The sequence below is a fragment of the Ctenopharyngodon idella genome, chromosome 17 (assembly GCF_019924925.1).
Source record: "Ctenopharyngodon idella isolate HZGC_01 chromosome 17, HZGC01, whole genome shotgun sequence".
Classification (NCBI taxonomy): domain Eukaryota; kingdom Metazoa; phylum Chordata; class Actinopteri; order Cypriniformes; family Xenocyprididae; genus Ctenopharyngodon; species Ctenopharyngodon idella.
Genome location: NC_067236.1, coordinates 9,473,056 through 9,493,909, shown reverse-complemented (window position 1 = coordinate 9,493,909; position 20,854 = coordinate 9,473,056). Strand labels below are relative to the sequence as shown.

Genomic DNA, 20,854 nt, shown 5'->3' with positions numbered 1-20,854 from the left:
CTTAACCAAGTATCAACTATTTTACTCTCACTATAAAATAAAGTTTTGTCCTTCCACGGAATTTTTTTATTACTGTCGCAAGACGGCGCCAATGAGCTATTCTCTAATTCGCGTTAGCTGAGATCACACGTAATTCTTGTACATATCCGATCGAGATTGACCAATAAGAATTAAGTAAATAAAATAATTTATTTTATAATAATTAAAAATAATTTTAGTAGGGCCTTTTTCTAATATTTTGCAATGAAGCAACGTTGTGGAAAGAAACTACTAAAAAAATAGATATTATTATTATTAATAAATAATTTTATTATACTATTTTACACTAAATGCTACATGACTGTCTAATAGAATTAGGTTATGCTGTCTAAATTGACCTAAATTAAACTTAAATGTTAAGTAAACAGGCTACTAAAAAACTGTAGATGCTTTAATAATGGACACATATGTGTGTGTGTGTGTGTATTAAGCAATTCCTCAAAACATAAACATTTTTTAGTCCTATTTGACTTTTTTACTCGCACATTTGAACAATATTTTTAAGGGATGAATAATCAATAAAAATGCTGAGGCAGTTCTCAAGAGCACAAAAGTGAAACCTCCTCAAAGCGCACCGTGCCAGAAAAAGATGAGGAGAAAAGATTTATTTCTGTTATTCAAACAGATTCATCCCTTCATTATTAAGTGAGGAAAAATGGTCTGCTACCTAAACTGCAATGTGAGCTTACCTCTTTATGTCAGTAGGTGGTAGCAAAGTATATGTAGGCCCACCGTGTTTTATTGGTATTATAACATATTTCTTGGGTGATTCTATCAGAAATGATCGACTGAGACACATTACCATTTACAAATGGTATTAACATATACTTCCTGTGAGATCAGATTTCATCATGGGGACTGAGGGTCTCATTCATTTCAAGGTTCAAAAGAGGGTGAAAATACCAAAACATATCGATGTAATAAAGTCAGACACATTTAATGCCTTATTTAACACATTATTTATAATTGTGGTCCCATTTTTGATGTGAAGTAGTCTTAAAAATTGACATTTCTTCTACTCTCTATAGTGTCTGACGAAGTGTGAACTAGTAATACTTGTGATCTATAATGGCAGTATTATTGAAAGCATTTTTATATTCTATAAAACTATTACTGGAATAATGTGCAAAAACACACATAGTGACACTTACACCAATCAAATCCACCCAGTACACATTATTTTCAAACCAAACACAGTTTAGAAACACAGCATAGAAATGTTATTTCACTCATACATCTCTCGCCACTGGGAGCCTTTCCTACTGCTTTTTTATTAAGGAAATGTGTCTTTCTGTCTTGAAATACACCAAGGAAATAAAACAACAATATATCCACTCACTGGGAAAAATGTGCCACTAGAGATTACTATGAGTGCCAGTACAGAAACACCCATGATCTGAAGCAAACATGCTCGAATGGATTCCAGAGGCAACTGTGGGCTTAACACATATCATGTCAAAACTCGTTGAGTTAAGGCGCATGTGAGAAAAAGTCTTTTTCTAGTACTCTGTAGAGAATAGTGAGTCATAATAATAAATAATATATTACTTCGGTGCAATTTAAATTTGTAATGAATTCCATTATTGTGTCAGCTCAATGTGTGTGCTGTTCCCTTTCTGCATATAGTGTCAAATATAAAACCCATAATGTAAATTAATGTTGTCTTTCTCACAGTCGAATAACACTATAAATATATGGTCGTTTGTTAATAAAAAATGACTATTCTATCAGCAGGATCTGATATAAATGGCTGTATCGCTTATATTATTCAGGATCTGCTGGACCAACCACTCTTTGTAACCAAGAACATTTTCACCATTATTAGCCAGGAAGACGTCTGAAGGGGAGCTGCCATTAAATAGCACAGTTTTTTTCTTATAGCAAATTTAACTGGTAAAAATAAAATAAAAAGAATTAATAAATTGTAGAAAATTATAATAAGTGCCCTTGAGAACACTTGCTAATCTACCTAATTGACTCTTGTCTGAATCTCTTTTACTGAGTTTTCTTGTTTTTTTCCCCCAACACTTAGCTATTGCAAAAACAGGATTTTGTATTTTAGAATTCAGAAAAAAAAAAAATAAATAAAATTGTAAATTATTTATTCATGCACATCATTATATTATTTGTTTTTTTTTTTTAAATTCATGTGCTCTCATAATCTTTAATCAAAGTGACTTCCCCTCCCTCTTGCAGCAACATCTCTTCTCTGATGACATGTTTACTGGCACAAGGGCGGGGCAACCTGTCAATCATATGAGATCACAGCAATATCTAACCACAACCATCCAATCAATTCTTGATGGACAAAATCAAGTCCAGCCCTAATTTTTGTCTTGTTCGAGAAGCCTTTTCACTCAGATTTACCTAATAAGGAAGAAAAGACAACTTCCGTTTCATGCCGACTTAAACAGTTGTTTCTAGTTTGAAACCAACACAGCTAGATAAAAAGCATTTTTGTGTAGGCTAATTGAACCTTTGATTCAAAACCATAACGTTAATGAGATATAGCCTAGCCTGTGCTACAACTATATTCCATTTCATTTGACAGTTAAAGGATTAGTTCACTTTCAAATGAAAATTACACCAAGCTTTACTCACCCTCAAGCCATCAGGTGTATATGACTTTCTTCTTTCTGATGAATACAATCTGAGAAATATTTATAAATATCCTGACGCATCCGAGCTTTATAATGGCAGTAAGCGTTACCAAACGAGTATGAGCTGAATAAAGTGTTTCCAGCAACATCCATCCATCATAAACCTATTCCACACGGCTGCGGGGGGTTAATAAAGGCCTTCTGAAGCGAAGAAATGCGTTTGTGTAAAAAAATATCCATATTTAACAAGTTATGGAGTAAAATATCTAGCTTCCGCCAGACCGCCTTCCGTATTCAACTTACGAAGAAAGTGTAAAACTCGCTCAGTTCAAAAAGCTTACGCTGCGTCCTACGCCTTCCCTATTCAACTTACGGAACTGACGCGACGCCAGTTCTGTTTTTTTTCGTAATTTGAATACGGAAGGCGGTCTGGCGGAAGCTGGATATTTTACTTATTTTTTGCGTTTTACACAAACGCATGGCTTTGCTTCAGATGGCCTTTATTAACCCTCCGGAGCCGTGTGGAATATGTTTATGATGGATGGGTGTGGATGGAGACACTTTCTTCAGCTCATACTCGTTTGGTAAAAATGAATGCCATTATAAATCTCAGATGCGTCACGATATTTATTAATATTTCTCCGATTGTGTTTATCAGAAAGAAGAAAGTCATATACACCTATAGGATGGCTTGAGGGTGAGTAAAGTTTGGGAAAATTTTCATTTGAAAGTGAACTAAACCTTAAAACATTTAGGCTAATGAGAACCGTCAGGAATGTATTGCTTTGTATGCAGCAAATTATTGCGGTCAGCTACCGGGTCATATGACATTTTTTGAAAAGAATACCAGATCATTTCCAATTTCGATACGGCTTTGGCTACACACCCTTGCAGTGTTAACGTTATGTGGTTTTGTTCTCCAGCACCACCCTCGGGTGAACAGCGCGCGCTTAACTCACTGTCAACAACACCTCAGATCACAGCGCCACAATGAAGCAGCCTCCGTACACTCACTAACGCAGGCTTTGCCTTTAACAGCACGAGCACAACCCGATTCGATTGCATTTCTGCACAGAATCATTGGCAACAACATCTAATAGTGACAGGCGGATATTAAAGACACCAAAGTATGGATACCGTGTCCATTTCTAGAGAGCGTGATGATGCTGAAATCACAGATTCTGCTACGACAGAGGGACCTTCTCAGGAAGCACCTCAAAGGTACGTGTACGTTCTTATGTGGGTATCAAGGTTTACAAAGCTAATTGTTAGAGCAGGTGTGCCTGTAAGCGAATGTAAATCATTTAAATGGTTGCTTTTGCGAATAAACAGGAATAATGAACGTGTCTCTTTTTTAAGGTATCTGCTTATCAGACCCACTTTAGCTTCTGTTAACAAGGGAAAATACAATACAAACCGAGCAATAGGTTGAAAGTACAAGAAGATCACGTGTAAATACTACTACTACGAAATACTATAATTTATTGGGTTTGCGCTTATCTTATCCATAAACTGACACGACCGCTGATCTTGATGATACAGTTGACGTTTGGGTCACAAAAGCCAGTATGAATTCATTTTTAGGGCAAAAACCATGTTAATTTATATTTGACCTACAGTGTCCCTGCCATTCAAACGGACACATGGGAAATATTCTTTACATTCTTGTGATGGATGACAAAATAATGTTCTGCAGCATCTGCTGTCACATGGAAATTGAACTTAAATATATTAGAAGCACATTACTTATGTCATTTTGTATTTTATTAAACATTATAATATAATCAAGACATTCCTGTTCTGCAGTACAATCATTAGCTCTGTAACTTGATAAAAATGAATGCTAGTAAAATTAAGGAAGTATTTCTATAAAAGGGTATACCATATCATAAATGTGCTCTGGTCATCTAAACTTTATTAATTATAGCTTGTGAGAGACTGATGTGATATCAACTTTAAGTTAATTTTAATATTCTTTTCTGTAATGTTATTGGATGTAATATTTTGAAGTGAGATATTATTATTTATTGCTATTATATGTGTATGCGGATGTGACTTTGGCTCTGATCTGGAAGACAATCTTGATGTTTTTGTTCAGAAATATTAACAGTTTCTTGTGTTATATTTACATGAGTATTTATTTATGTAAATATAAATATATTTATTATATTAGCTAATAATAATGAATAAATTTTAGGGCAAAATCCATGTTAATTTTAATTTGTTCTAAAAAAACAAACAAACAAAAAAACCTACAGTACACCTGCTATTCAGAATGACATTTAAGAAATATTCCAGTTCTTTTAGTGAATGCCAAAACAAAAAGGAGAGGAAATCTTTTCTTTCTATCCTCATTAGGCAGGCATGTTTCTTTTTGCCTGGAGTAATTCTAATAATGAACTACACGGGGATCTATGACTCTAAATGGAGGTGTTAGATGACTGACTGAAATGTTAATCACATGGCTCATTTATTACTCTGACTTAGACATTTTGCTTCAGCATAACTAGGTGTAGATTCCCTGTTTTGCAATGATTAACTTTAATGACGAAATGTTTCTGTAGATCAAAGTATGAGCAGATGGTGAGATGCGTTCTCCAGCTTTAGTGGAGAACATCCAACTGAAGCTGCACTGACTCATGTTTGAGTATGACCCTCTCAGGAGAATCCTTGTCTTTATATTCCAATGCAATCCGCACACATAGGCCTCTCTTACCAGCATTTGATTTGTTAATCAAAGGTTTTGTTCCATGTTATTATCTGTTGTTTATGTTGCTTAAAATGGCTGCACACGATCCTACACACAAAAGCAAGTGCTTCATCTCCCAAAACTGTCACAAACAGCCTGGGAGATTTTATAGTCTAGTGGCAACGGCGTTAATCTGAATATTTTGGTAAAGAATTACATTACTGAGATGACAGTCAATCATTTTTTCAACTTATGAATGAAATGCTACTCACATCAAGTTTCATTCAGCCTGTATGTGTTCATATAAAGTTTGGTTTTGTAAAAAGAAGGTTGATTATTGGATTTTAGGATTAGTAATTCAAATTTAGACTGATTTAAAATCAAATTGGTTATTAAAAATACGATTTTCGCCAATGTATACAGCAGCAACTTTGCAATTTGCATGCAAGAAGATGTGCCTATGAGCAGTGTCACTTGATTCACCCTGGTGAATCGGTCTAATTATTTTTGATCTGGACTGAGTCACCATGTATCAGTAGCCTGAAGTAAATCTCATGCAGTGTAAGTGTCCATTATACTGCATGATATTAGTCAGTGTTTGTCAGCCAACATGGCTGATATCCACTGAAATGCTGAGAGCATTTGTTCAATAAATTCAGTTTCTGTTAAATTTCAGGCATTTTTATTCCATATCATGACTCCTACCATGTAAGTTCCTCGGAGTATTAAAAGTTTGAATGAGATGTGAATATAAAATAAGCAGCGTTTTTGCAGAATATTTATATGCATCGTATGCTCATAAGATTTAGTGCAAATGAAGTATTTAGTAAACATTTATGCTTGCTCCAGTAAATATTTAAGATGACTTTAGTTAAATAGGGAATTTTAAGAGCAAATTTGCTCTGTAAATTACAATCATATCCATTAAGCTTAGTTTTCCCTATCCTTGAGGTATTCCGAGTCATTCAAAGTGCAAGATTTCTGGTGTCTTTCCTTGTCTGCCGATGAACTGATTTGACCCTTACAGTCTGACAGGTCACAACATTCACTTCTTCGTCCTGGCAGTGCAGACCGCCAGACACGACATACCAGCTGCAGAGCTGTCAAATCACATTAAGCCTGTGTTCCTTTTGATAGCCATCAGAACATCTGCAGTGCGCGCACAACCAAAACCCATGATCCTCATCAGATGCTGAATGGTTACTGTTTTCATAAGTCTTTTATTAACATATGTAGAAATTTGTAACATTATCTGGAGAATGCCTTGTAATAAGAACCTGCTAAGTGAGTTCATCATACATTACATTGCATTATCAAATTTCCTGATGCTATTTTTGCAGCTCTGTGTTTAGCATTTGATCCACAGCAAAGATTGCCATGTTTTATTGCAGGCTAATCCTAAAGATGGAGTTAATGGAGATGAAGCAGCTCACATCCAAATACACAATGTGTCAAGAAACATTTTAAGCATATAGGGCAACCATATTCAAGGATTCAAGGATTTTTTTATTGTCATTCCATAACATGAGTACATGAGAGGAACGCAACAAAGTACTGAGGTCAAAAGATGTTCGTAATGGGAGATAGAAAAGGCATAATGGTCAAGGCTGTTTAATCTAGCATTGCAAGTCATTTTATTTTCCTTGCATATGATTTATCTTGGTTGTTTATTTTGTCAACGGCTAAATGGGATCAGTCTTGCGTATTATAATCTGCCCAATTTAGTTTGCACATTTAAAGCAGCCAAAAAAGCTTATTTGTTGCTTGAACACATTTATACACTTAACCAGCAGTCATTTGTTTGTTCCAGTGTTTGCATAGCCTGTCACCTTGGTAATACTAAGAGTCAGCTAGAGTATATCTGTGTAGAAACAAGCTTGTTGAAAGCAAATAACTTAAATCTTCATTGTTATTAGGAGTTGTTGATGTTTAAGAGAGTAGTTAAATGTTTTCTGAATGAGTCACACCAAACCTGCCACTTTAGTTGAAATATGTTAAATAAGGATAAATAGAAACATGGTTTATATTATGATGACACATTATTTGATCAATAAAGCTAATACTGTACACTTCAACATTTCAGCACAGTAAGATCTGACTGTTCCCCATAAAGAGTTATAATAATTGTTCATAATTAGTATTGTGAATTGACTGAATGGAGAAAAAATTAATAGGCCTACCGAATCTTAAGCTTTGGTTCTTCAAGATTATCTACATTATTTAGCAGTAAATTTTAAGGATTTTTTTTTTTGTTTACTTCCTGAGTTGTAAGTACTAGTGAGCTTTTTTATCTCATCTCAACAGGCCTTTTATGAGTTTGACAGGGTAATCTGATGGAGTCCCTCCTTCTTGGCCTAATTGGGCCTTCAAGCATTTCACTGATACATTTTTTAGACATCATTGCTTATCTAATATACAGTATGTTGTCAGAAACTCAGCTAAAAATAAACTATGTTAGAGGCACATTGTTCAGACAAAACAAGACAAGCATATTGTTTTGTACACTCAAGTATTTGTAGGACAACTAATTTTTTTTTTTTACAATTTACATTAAACATATTTTTTGGTCAATATGATGGATTCAGGCATTCAATATGCATGATTTGCATATTTGTTCACAAACATGTCTGATGCTAGCAAACAATTAAATATCAAGTAATCAAGTTACCAAATTAAAGAGTATACAAACAAGTGAAGTCAACAGCAAAATATGATCTTAAGGGATAGTTCACTCAAAAATGAAAATTCTGTCATCATTAACTCACCCTCATGTTGTTTTAAACCTGTATGAATTTCTTTCTTCTGCTGAACAAAAAAAAATATATATATTTTGAAGAATGTTGGTAACCAAATAGGACCCCTTTGATTTCCATTGTATATTTTTCCATACTATGGAAGTCAGTGGGGACCATCAACTGTTTTGTAACCCATATTCTTCAAAGTATCTTCTTTTGTGTTCAGCAGAAGAAAGAAATTCATACAGATTTGGAACAACTTTTGGGTTTTCATTTTTGGGTGAACTGTCCCTTTAAATGCAGTAAGCATAAACATATTGTGCTCTCAAAACAACAGCCCTTTTAGCACATAAACAACTTGCAGTCAATCATAACCTAAATATGATTTCCATTTACTAACCAATTTGCAAAGGGGTCATTATATAACTTATTTTTCGCCTCATCAGCCAAATTCTCCACACACTTGAGCTCTTAGGATCAAATTAATCCCAGTCTCAGTTGAATATTTGAGTTGAAAAATACTAATTCTGTGAGCTGTGAACTGAAGACACAGATCAGTCCATTTGTGAAAATGGTTCATAAGAATCGGCTAAAAAAATTATTCGCCATTCACCATTGCGTCTCGTAGCAGGTCTCGATTTCCTATGTTGAAACTACTATAGGAATGCATGCTTTTTCCCCCTGAAATACTGTGGAGTACAAAGTTATGTGCTGAAATGTAGTTAAGTAAAAATAAATTGTTTCCCAAAATGAGTTGCTCAACCACATCATTGAATTAATTACTACAGTAACTGCATCAGTCCAATTAATGAATTACCAGATTGTTGAAATATTTGGTACACTGAAAAGGTAGTGGTGTGAAAGTATATCTACAGACCAGCACATTAATGGAGTAAAAACATCTGATAATGTGATTCTTTTATTTGCAGTGAAATCCCTGAGGTTTCGCTGTGCCCTCCAGACAATGACAGCACAGAATCTCAGATGTGTCCGGTCAAGATAGAAGAGAATCAAGCAGACAGCTGCAGTCCATTCAAGTCACACTCCTCTACTCAACTCCACCGTCAAGTATCACAGGGCTCTGGCTATCATTCACCACAACGCAAAAGATGCCCCTGCTGTGGCCACCAGCAGTCGAATCAAAGCAATGTATGTCCAGGTCAAATGAATGCTTACCATCAATCAGACTTGCATTCAGCGAGTCCTGTTAAGACTGTCCATAGCTGCAGTCCATCACGTCTGCCTTCGTGTCACAATAAAATGCAGTGCCAATGGCTTCATGGATCTCATGATGGCAGTAACCACAAGCCTGTACAGCATCACATGGTGACAGTGAGGTCCAGACCCTTTTTCTATTATAAATATCATTCTAATGGACATACATGTAGTTGATTGTAAACGTTTAAATGTTAATCACTATGCCTGTCTACTCAGTAGGAATGATGGTCTGCATAGGATACCAAGGAGGTGAGATGCTTTTATAGTAACTGATGATAAAGATTTATTTGTTTATAATAACGTCACATGAAATTCGTTATAAAGATTATTGTTTACAGTAATAAAGTAGTGCACATGAACATAGCCTTATGTTCAATATTAGATTTAGAAGGAATTGGGAAGAAGCATTCAAGCATTAAGCCAATGTGGTAATGTAATTCGAAAATGCAGTGTGGGAAATACCAGTAGTGTATAATGCAAGTTAATGTGCCATTCAGCAATTAGATTAAAGTTGAACATTTGAACACCATTGATTTTTACAGCTATTCCCAGGTCATAGTGGAGTACCCGATGACTGTACTCATTTCATGTACACTACTTCTGTTTGCCTGTTCCCTCGCTGGGATTTTGACTGGTCCTCAGCCAGACTTTTCAGACCCTTTGTTGGTGAGTATTTTCATGTCTGTAATATAGAAAGAGTAAAGTTTATTACTTCATGTTAATGTATCTGTTTATACTAAAAAAAGAAAAGAAATTAAATTAAACATACTGAAGTGATGTAAAAAAAAAAAAAAAAAGTAAATTTAGAGTAAAAAATAAAATAAATAATTGTCAGATTAAAGGATTAGTTAACTTTCAAATGAAAATTTCCTGATAATTTTCTCACCTCCATGTCATCCAAGATGTCCATGTCCTTCTTTCTTCAGTCAAAAAGAAATTAAGGTTTTTGATGAAAACAATCCAGGATTATTCTCCTTATAGTGGACTTCAACGGACCCCAAATGGATGAAGGTCAAAATTAGTTTTAGTGCAGCTTCAAAGGGCTTTAAACGATACCAGACGAGGAATAAGGGTCTTATCTAGTGAAATGATCTGTCATTTTCTAAAAATAAATAAATAAAAATGTATATGCTTTATAAACACAAACAATCGCCTTGCAAGTGCTTCCGCCAGACGCTGTATGTCCTACACCTTCCCTATTCAAATTACGGAAAAAACTGAACTGGTGCCGCATCTTTAAACTGGTGCCGCGGCTTTAAACGATTCATCTGGTATCGTTTAATGCCTTTTGGAGCTGCTCTGAAACTGTAATTTTGACCTTCAGCCGTTTGGGGTCCGTTGAAGTCCACTATAAGGAGAATAATCCTGGAATATTTTCATCAAAAACCTTAATTTCTTTTCAACTGAAGAAAGAAGGACATGGACATCTTGGATGACATGGGGGTGAGTAAATTATCAGGAAATTTTCATTTGAAAGTGGACTAATCCTTTAAGTTTAAAACAAGCAACAGTTACAACTGAGATATATAAAGTATAAAGAAATTTTTACATTAAGAGTGCTTGAATAAATTTCTGAGAATAAACTGGCCAATGCTAGACTCTCATCATTAGAATTGTAAATTGGCCTTTCAAATGACTTCAATTAATTTTTATAATGACTTCAAAGAGTTACCGGCTACCCCTCATGTGTCTTTGATCGGATCTCACAGGGATTTGAACCTCGTGGAACAGACATCAGTATCCGTCTAGCAACCTGGATGAGGTTACAGCAAAACACTGGGCCTGGAAAATCATTGTCCCCAGTTCCACGGCAACTCACAGAAAGAACAACGGCAGGGTATTTCTTGGCGATCATATGATATTAAACATACTTTAAATTTCTACTACTGATATTTTCACTAAATCAGACTTGCTTTTAATACCAAAAAAGCAAAAAGTGTTTATATTGAAAAAAATTGTCTTACAGAGAGGACACAATTAGATCTGAACCTCAGTTAAGAGAACGATCAAGGAGAATGTTGCACAGAGATTACACTGAGCACAACTTTTTTTGTAATGCCCCAGGTGAGGTTTTATCAGGTATTTCCTAACCTAATAAATCAGTAAATGGAGCACACAGCATGTTTTATGTGATGCTGTTTTCTGTCACCCAATCTGTGGTTCTGTAGGAGAGCGCTATGCTCAGCTGGTCTTCCGCTCTGGAAACTCTGCCAGTCTCTGGAGTCTAAAGGCAATTTACTCCATGTGCCAGATGGAACAGACACAGGTAAACCAAGGACTCTATATTTTGCCAAAAGGATAATCTTCTTAGGTTCTCAAGACGAAGTTAGGCATTCAATGCAGTGTTTTAATGGATATGTGATAGAATCTATACAGTGTGTGTTAATAATCAGATTCATATATTACAGAATTGAATATAATCTCATTAGTAATCATAGGTATTTGTACAGGTAGTTTGGTTCTGGCACACATACTTGTTTAAACAAATAAGAAACTACAATTTAAACATAAAAGATTTGTAAATATTTTATATTTCAGCATATATACAAATAAATATGCAAATTGTTTTTACAAATTTGTCATTTTGAATGCAAGTAATTTTTTCATTATCATTTTAGATCCGTTCAGGGACACAATTTGATCAACTCTGCCAAGTCAGATCAGAGTTATACGGCTCCACAGTGGAAAATGAGTGCTGTCCAAGTTGGTCTCTGGGAAACTACTTGGCTCTTCTTAACAACGTTTCTTCCTGCTTTAGTCTGACTGCACAGCAGGTTTCTGAAAGCCTTGGTCTGCTCAGATTCTGTGCCCCTTACTACCATGACAGAAGCCTGGTTGCATCATGTACTGAGAGGAGTAAATTTGGCCGTTGTGCATCCGTCCCACACCGCTGTAAACTGTCAAGCATCTTTCAGATTCTTCATTACCTTGTGGACAAGGACTTCCTGGGGCCACAGACTGTTGAATACAAGGTCCCTTCTCTAAAATATAGTGTTGTGTTTCTACCAGTGGAAAAAGGTGATCCATTGATGAAAATTTATTTGGACCATCTAGAGGGTCGCGAGCTCACCTATAACAACACCACCATAACAGGAATGGATTTGGGAATTAAACAAAAACTTTTTAAATATTATTTAGCATGGGACTCTATCTATCCTGTTCTTGCAGCTCTTGCACTTTTGTTCACAATGGGACTATATCTCAAATCACCATTTATAGCAGTGATGTCACTGGTTGCTGTCATTTTATCACTTTCCACCTCATATTTTTTCTACAAATTCGCATTTCGCTTGACATTTTTTCCACTCCTCAATCTTGCATCAGTCCTTGTGCTTTTGGGAAGTTGCCTAAATCAAGCCCTGACTTTTGTTGATTTCTGGAAACTACAGCTAAGCCACAACCCTCCAGCTGTGCCTGAGAAGAGAATGAACCGGGTTTTACAGGAAATAGGATACTTGATATTAGTGTCAGGTCTGACATCTAGCATCACGTTTTACTCTGGCTACATAAGTAGCATCACTGCCGTGAGATGCTTCGCTGTATATCTTGGCAGTGCTTCATTAATAAACACATTTTTTGCTCTTGTTTGGCTTCCTTGCACCCTCATTTTGCAGGAACGCTATACTGAGATGTCTTCAAACCCTGTTGCAAAGGCAACGTGGAAGCCTTGCTGCTCGAAAAATACAGGTGGATTCTGGGAGACAAGTTCCAGAAAGCGCTGTTTGTTTACCGTGAGGCAGAAGCTTCGGGCGTTAGGCCGAGGGTTTTCGGACACATCAAACCTGCTTTTTTTAAAGATCCTGCCTTGTGGAGTAGTGAAATTCCGATACATATGGATCTGTTGGTTTGCAGTGCTCGCAGTAGGTGGAACATACATATCATGCGTAGACCCTGGCATGAAACTGCCAACTTCGGACAGCAGGACAACTCAGCTATTCCGTTCCAGCCATCCCTTTGAGAGATACGATGCTGAATATCGCCATCAGTTCATGTTTGAGCGAATGAAACAGGGTGAAGATGAACCCATGACGCTGACTCTAATTTGGGGCATCGTTCCATCAGACGATGGTGACCACTTCGATCCAAAAAGTAATGGATCTTTAGCTCTTGATCCAGGGTTCAATATGAGCAGTCCTCAAGCCCAACTGTGGTTGCGGGATCTGTGTGGAAAAATTCAAAACCAGAGCTTCTATTCTCCATTATCAGCTGACCAAGAAACAGTAGAAGACAATGTGTGTTTTGTTGAACGTTTGATTCACTGGGTTTCTATACGCCGCTGTTCCGAAAGCGATGATGCATTTAGCTTTTGCTGCAATAATATTCCCTTTCCTTACCCACCAAGTGTTTTCGAGCAGTGCCTTAGCATGATGTTGGCAGAACATTATGCAGAGGGGCGCTTAACCAGTGGTGGAGGCCTAAGGTTTGATTCGGAGGGTCGAATCGCTGCCCTTGTACTAATATTTAAGACTGTACAACTTTACAGCTTCAACTTCAGCAGAATGTCACAGTTCTATCAAGAGATCTTATCATGGTTTAATGGGGAAATCTCTAAGGCTCCAGTGGGACTGCAGAAAGGATGGTTTGTAAGCCAGCTAGGCTTATATGACTTCCAGCACTGCTTGAGTTCAGAGACATTGGAGGTGGCAGGCTTTTCAATAGCTCTCACATTTGCACTGCTCTTACTCACGACATGGAATATTCCATTAAGTGTGTATGTGTCCGCTGCGGTGGGAGGGAGTGTGTTTGCTACCGTTGGTCTCCTTGTGCTTTTAGAATGGCAGTTAAATGGTGTGGAAGCGCTCTTAATTTCAGCAGCTGCAGGTCTTTCTGTTGACTTTGTGGCCAATTACTGCATTTCATACAGCCTGGCCCCACACAGTGACAGACTGGGCAGGGTTGCACATTCCCTGAAGAGAATGGGTTACCCGGTAGCTACAGGTGCTGGGGCACATTTTTGCGTGGGCATTATTATGTTACCCGCGACTGCATTGCTTTTCAGGAAGCTTGGGATCTTCCTCCTGCTTGTGAAGTGTGTTGCATGCGGCTTCGCCACTTTCTTCTTCCAGTCATTGTGTTGCTTCTTCGGCCCCCAAAAGAACTGTGGGAGAATAACCCTACCCTGTGTTAAAAAGCAAGCCACTGAAAATATATTGTCGTCCTGTTCGGCTACAGAACCAGGGACCACCAATCCGGCAGCTAATGGGGCATTTGGCTGTGGCACGGGTTCTCGGGTTCAAAGAAGTTTTAATAAAGAAAGCGAAGGCTTTCTTTGCCCCAATCAGCAGCACCATAGAAAGCGCCAACCGATGGGAGGACGGGAGCCAGAACAGTACGAGCTGCAGCCACTTGCTTGCCAGTTGAGCGACAGCTTCGAGAATAGCACTTGCACCAGCAAGCTGTCCAACAGACCTTCTGTCCTTTCCGACGACATTCAGTTCTGTGGGCTTAGTCCAAGGCAAGACTATGATCGAGTCAGCATTGAGGCTGACAGCACAGAAATGTGTAGCAGGCACCTCAAGGGTTGCAATCCGCCTCCAGCACTCCAGACTTCATCCCCGTACAAAGAGAACACGTTGTGTCCTGTAGTTGCTCTTCCACAAGATGCGCCTAAGGAAAAGGTTTTGTGCAAGAAATGCAGAGGTGGGCTCCAACTTTGGAATGTGTCTTTATCATCTTCCTCAAGCATGGAAGAAATCATGATCACTCAGACTACAGACACTGTCAATGAAAGGTCACTCTCAATAGATGAAGCCACTAGCTGTCAGCTACACAAACGGCTTTTGTCATGTCAATCTCAGAGTTCCATGGAGGGACTCGAAGACTCCAATGAGACCTGCTTAAGTGAGGTAGAACCTGCAATCTTAGTCTCTCAAGCTGTTAAGATCGAGGAAGAGTTGCAACCTGGTCACCTTAATGGCAGGAGAGACACTTTACGTCTGTCCTTGAAGGAGACTGTATATGACCTTGCCTCCCCGGGGTCTGGTAGGGTGAGGACCACCCAAAGTGAGGTGCCTGTAATATTGCCCAACAGCAAACCCGATATGCCCGATGTCTGGATCAAAAGGGAAGGAAAAGGTGAAGGTGGCAGCTGATCAATATTGTCAACACACTGAGCAAATCTAAACCACAGCATGGCAAGAACTTTATATGGTGGGCTGAACTTTTGTACTCAGCAGCATATTACGTTTCTGAAAAAAAGAGTACTAGACAATGTTTTGCAAACACCAATTAATGTTTGTAAGTGTGCACAGTGCTTACAAAAATTTGAAAAAGAGGTTTTTTAGCATGATTCCTTGCATGTCATGTAAATATACACTGAATGTGCACCCACAATAGCCTTTGAAAAAGCCTTTCTTCAGGGGCCTTGAACTGCAAACTTACAAACACCTAAAGAACAATTGTGCCTGATCTCTTACACAACCAAGCCATGAACTAATCTCTATAATTTTGTTAAGGTCACAATCATTATCAATTTCTTTACTGGACTCAACAACCAATTAAGTTCTCCAAATGATTTGATTATACACAAATTATTAAGCACTGAAATAACCCACTACAGTAATTTTACACTCAACTTATGCCAGGAACACTTGGCTTTTTACTGTGGCTATAACTGTTTTACACATGAATACCTTTTATTGCATGTTTATGTTATGAAATATTTTCAGACCTGAAAGCTTAAGGAAACATAATTTTGTTATTGCAGAGCCATGAAAGTACCTCTTTTAAAAACAGACAATGACTGCCCATCAGGATATAGGCCAATTACAGCAGTGTGCTTTAGTTAGAATGCTTCAGTGTGTGGACATGTTTCACTAATGCCCCAGATTTATAAATCCCTGCAATACAACCTTTGAACTTGATACAAGACTGTGAGTGTTACCTCTGTGTTCAGTATGTATTTGAAAGATACGCATTAATCAGAATGCAAATGGCTGTATGTAATAAGTGGTGTTTTGTGATGTGCACAAAGATGTCAATCCTTTATAAAACTGGAATCAAAGGTCAGTTAAACCTGTTATACTGCAAAGTGATGTTTTGCTAAAGAACATGTTTCTTTTTTATATTCAGATTGATTTGATGTTACTTCATTAAGGCCAGCAGATGTGTCCTTAACATTATCAAAGCATCTTAAAATACAAAGTGCCAAAATGTAAAAATGATTTGTGCCAAAAGTTTTTCCCCCTGAAATTATGCAGCTGTATCATAAAACCTGCTGGTGTGGAACTACTGCGTGTGTAAAGTCAGATTTGAAGTTGTCAGAAAATAAACTATGGTGAAGAAGTTAAATAAAAAATAAAAATATTTTTAATTGAGGTTACACTGCAATCTATCTCTGACTTTCTAGGAAGGTTTTCAGGCCACAACAGGTTGAAACTGGATTTAAGAAGCAATTAAAAATCTCAAGTGTAATTTCTATGCATAACATGGCATTTCGCGCGAGACATTTTAATTAAAATTACTCTCACCTGTATAATATATATAAACGTTATATATATATATATATATATATATATATATATATATATATATATATATATATATATATATAATAAAAACATGCTTCATTTTCATTCCCACAAAAAAGTCTGTTTTATTGCTGTATGTTAATGTCAGATGAAATGTCCTTTTGAAATACAAGGAATTGAAAAAAAATTGAGACAAAACACAGAGATGCACCGCTGTACAGACTAATAAATTCACCAATTTAAATTAAAAGAACTTAAAAAGGAGTCATTCTGAATTCACACTGTATATATATATATATATATATATATATATATATATATATATATATATATATATATATATATATATATATATATATATATATTCAGTAATGTGTTTTTTTTTTTTTTTTTTAACCCAATCCTTGTAAACTCATGTGCAGTAGTATCAGGTAACAAATGTTGCATGAATACATCAGATTTTAGTTTAATCCTGAAGCCAGTCTTCTTTGGCCCAGTCAGGCAGTTGGGTTGAGTACTCAAAGTCAGGTCCTTTGTAGCGTAATGCATGTAGATACATTATCAAATCCTTCTCTGTTGGGTCAGGGCGCACAATTTTACATTCGCCACATAAATTATCTCTGACAAAAGAATTTGATCTTGCAGTTCTGGGGGCTTCATCTGAGATAGAATTTTTTTCTTTTTGAGCACCGTTCATCTCGCCCTCAGACTCAACTGCAGATGTGCTCTTGTGAAGTTCTTGGCTGTGTTCTGCCTCCGCTTTACCCAGAGGCACTTTACAGGAACTGTCATCACATGCACCACTGCTTGACTCAAGCACTGTTATTTGGTCACTGTGTTCTTGAGCACCAACCTTACACTCTGTCTTCAGCCCATGTTTTCCTGAGACCTCTTCATCAGGCAAATCCAACAAGTGCAGACTCTCCTTTGAACGATGTTCTTCTATAAGAGCTTCTAGAAGCTCCTCATCACTCATACCCACCAGCCCTCCTTTGGCTCTATTCGGACCCCATGCAGAAGACCCATATATGGGATCGTTGAGGATTGGGAAGCCAAGGAACTGAAGATGAACACGAATCTGGTGAGTACGTCCTGTGAGAGGCATACAGCGGACCACACTAGAGCGTCCGTTATAGCTCAGTCTCTGGAACACTGTGCGGGATTCTTTGCCTTTGGGATGCACTCTACAAAGGCCCACCCGGAAGGACACTACCAGGATGGGTTCCTCACACACCACCTCACCCTCTGGAAACTCCCCGTCCACACGACACACATATTCCTTTTCTAACTGTGAAAAACAAAAGAGAGTATGGTTAAAATCTGCATAAAAAGAAAACTCTAAAATTTAAGACTTCAAGACCAAGTAAAGAAAAATTAAAGAATAAATTAAATAGAACATAAGACATCAATATGTAAATGTATCGGGAGCACTCTTTTTTGTCTAAAAATTAAATCAAGGTACATTAGCAAAACGACATAAGATAAGTCTTGTTTTTTGAGTGATAAAATAAACTTGAGTTTACGAATAAAACAAGAACAAATATCTGACAATGGGAAAACAAGTTCATATCCAATTGACATTTGTTCTTGTTTCAAGTATAAAATCTTTTTCAAAAAACAAGATTTCATATCATAAGTAAATATATTTTGATTTAAGGATGTTTATATATTAGTATAGGAAAAAAACAAAAATACTGAGGAAGATATTCCTCTTTTGCAATGCATGCAACATTTAATGGCACTTCATGAATTTAACATTTTCTGCTCCGATTTAAGACCTTTTTAAGGCCTTCATTTGTCAAAGGGTGAATTAAGACCCACAGAAAACCTATTGTTCTGATATGAATAAGATTTTTAAAGAAATTTAAGTACAATTTAAATGTGATTAACTGATATAAATAAACACAGCTGAACATTTTAAAGCATAGTTTATGTCGGGTTCCCACACCTTATTAACCAATGAATTTGCATTTCTTTTCTGTGACTTTGCCTGAGTATTCCAGTCATATGTTATTGGATAAAAAAAAAGGTTTTTAAAAATCACTTTTAGACATTGGATAAACAATGTAATTTCTAACTAATTAAAAATTTTAGTACAGAAATGTCACACAGGGGGGATAAAACAATTACAAGATATATTGGCACCATTAAACTAAACTAAAACAAAGGAACAAATTAATAAAACAAGGCCTTTAATTACGTAATTGGAAGTCTTAATTTGTAGCTACAATATCTATGTTTGATTGTACATGTCATGTGCAGGGCTCCATATTCTATAGCTGAGCAAAAAAAACGGTACTGAAAATAGATACTTCCATGACGTTTCCAGGCCTGGAAATCACAATTTTAAAAATTGCATATTTCCTAGTTGTCCAGATTTCATTTAGGCTTTTATCCACTTATAAACAGAACCTGCTTCAAACCTTTTCCGGAACCCAACGTGCTGTGTAACACACGGGAATGAACTTCATTGGTTCTCACACGCATCAAGCAAACTTGCTTGAGCTTCTGTTTACCACAAATTATGTGCGAGTTGCTGAATGTTTATATGTGAATAAAAGCCAAAATTCAATCTGTTCATCATATAAAGTGATTGTGTCTCTTCAGAAAATTTGAACTAAACCGCTCAATACATATGGATTCGTTTTACGATCTCTTTATGAACTTTTTGAAGCATCAAAATGGTAGTTGCGTAGCTGTCAATGGAGGGACAGAAAGCTCTCCGATTTCATTAAAAAGATCTTCATTTGTGTTCCGAAGATGAACAAAAGTCTTACGGCTTTGGAACAACATGAGGGTGAGTAATTAATGACATAATTTTCATTTTTTGGGTGAACTAACCCTTTAAAAGAGTGATACCTCATTAAGTCTGTGGGGAAGTGTGCTCACTACTGCAAGGAGGTTTTGATAAACAATTTTCCAAAGCTCAGGAATGAGTCAAAGTAATTTTCTGTGATGTTCAGAAAGTATGTCTTACCTGTCTCTCACGAACCATTTCGTCTAGTTTTTTGGAAACCTCGAGTGTACGAGCAAACAGCAGCACACCTGAGGTGAGGCGGTCCAGTCGATGTACTGTGTGGAGGCCACTAAGACCTTTCTCCTTCCCCAGAATGAAGATGACAGTATTGTGACGGTAGCGCCCACAGGGATGCACAGGAAGTGAGGCGGGTTTATCCACAACCACCACTTCACCATCATCCACCAAAACCTCTAAGGGCTGCGCGCTCACAGGGGGCTCATGACGATGCACTGTGTTCCTCAAAAAGTCATTGTTCTAGCGAGCAAAATTGATACAAACCAATTAAACAAGACCACATACAAAGAGACAGTCGGTGAGTATTGTCACGTGATCTCTTACCTTTAGTGTTATATTCAGGTCATCCACGGGCGTTTCATTCAGTTTAATCCGCCCCTCTTTGACAGCCTTATTGTAGTAGTCCAAAGACTCCGCACGAAATTCACTCTTGAAAACGTCTAATAGAGTTTTACCAACCCAACGTCCCTTACAGTACGTCTTAAAATCAAAATAATAAGGATGCACTTTGCGAAGACCGCCTTCAAAATAGTAGGATGTTTCCGCAAAATGTTCTTGGCTGAAACTCACACCTGGGTTGCGTTTCTGTGGAGGAGGCACGTACCGCTCTCCGGGACGCAACTGTTTTCCACCCCTCTTTCGCTTCTTTCCTCTGCCTTGTCTTGCTGTCTCATCGGTCTCCTCGTTTTTACGTTTACCGCAGTTCGGTCTAACAGTGCTGTCCGTATCACAGCTGTCTTCTTCCACGGTGGCCCCTTTAGTCTCCATGTCGTTTAACTGTGTGAAGCGCTGTTGTTTTGTGAAGTTCAAACATATAACGGCGACTTGTGCACTATTTCTCCAGACATTTAACGCTATTCGTAGCGTTCCCAGAGTTTTAACACTCACGTTTTTGTTCTGATACAAGTGTCTCAGGAAATTATTGTTTTCTCTTTTTCCAACGCAAAGTAATGAATTTAAACCTATCTTCCCCTTCACACACGTGAACCATGCCATCCAGCGGTTCAATGACAATACTACTTCCGTCTTGGGTTGATGACATAGTTGTGACGTCACGTGTTTACGAATTA

General features: G+C 37.2%; 2 protein-coding genes across 3 annotated transcripts; one reads left to right on the top strand and one right to left on the bottom strand.

Annotated features, from left to right (window-relative positions):
- Positions 1-3,536: 3,536 nt before the first annotated feature.
- On the top strand, positions 3,537-16,602 carry disp2 (dispatched homolog 2 (Drosophila)). Of its 2 annotated transcripts, none has more exons than XM_051868044.1 (8): positions 3,537-3,860; positions 8,993-9,400; positions 9,498-9,530; positions 9,824-9,947; positions 10,991-11,118; positions 11,248-11,345; positions 11,450-11,547; positions 11,900-16,602. In XM_051868044.1, exons 1-8 carry the CDS (start codon positions 3,769-3,771, stop codon positions 15,371-15,373), a joined length of 4,455 nt encoding a protein of 1,484 aa, XP_051724004.1. In that variant the 5' UTR covers positions 3,537-3,768; the 3' UTR covers positions 15,374-16,602. The 2 variants fall into 2 exon arrangements, with proteins under 2 accessions (XP_051724004.1, XP_051724005.1); XM_051868045.1 differs by having other exon boundaries at positions 3,538-3,860; positions 9,501-9,530.
- A 247-nt stretch (positions 16,603-16,849) lies between these two features.
- Positions 16,850-20,828, bottom strand: rpusd2 (RNA pseudouridine synthase domain containing 2). Its single transcript, XM_051868046.1, has 3 exons — positions 20,109-20,828; positions 19,728-20,024; positions 16,850-18,038 (listed from the first exon to the last, which is right to left on the bottom strand). Exons 1-3 carry the CDS (start codon positions 20,778-20,780, stop codon positions 17,217-17,219), a joined length of 1,791 nt encoding a protein of 596 aa, XP_051724006.1. The 5' UTR covers positions 20,781-20,828; the 3' UTR covers positions 16,850-17,216.
- Between the last annotated feature and the right edge of the window lie 26 nt (positions 20,829-20,854).

Bases quoted from the DNA above. Each gene is read 5' to 3' on its own strand.
- disp2 (XM_051868044.1), top strand. From the start codon at position 3,769: ATGGATACCGTGTCCATTTCTAGAGAGCGTGATGATGCTGAAATCACA. The intron at 9,401-9,497 runs GTCCAGACCCTT...CTGTCTACTCAG, and splicing joins CATCACATGGTGACAGTGAG to TAGGAATGATGGTCTGCATA. The intron at 11,119-11,247 runs GTATTTCTTGGC...ATTGTCTTACAG, and splicing joins ACAGAAAGAACAACGGCAGG to AGAGGACACAATTAGATCTG.
- rpusd2 (XM_051868046.1), bottom strand. From the start codon at position 20,780: ATGGCATGGTTCACGTGTGTGAAGGGGAAGATAGGTTTAAATTCATTA. The intron at 20,025-20,108 runs GTAAGAGATCAC...TTTGCTCGCTAG, and splicing joins ACCTGAATATAACACTAAAG to AACAATGACTTTTTGAGGAA. The intron at 18,039-19,727 runs GTAAGACATACT...TGTTTTTCACAG, and splicing joins AAATGGTTCGTGAGAGACAG to TTAGAAAAGGAATATGTGTG.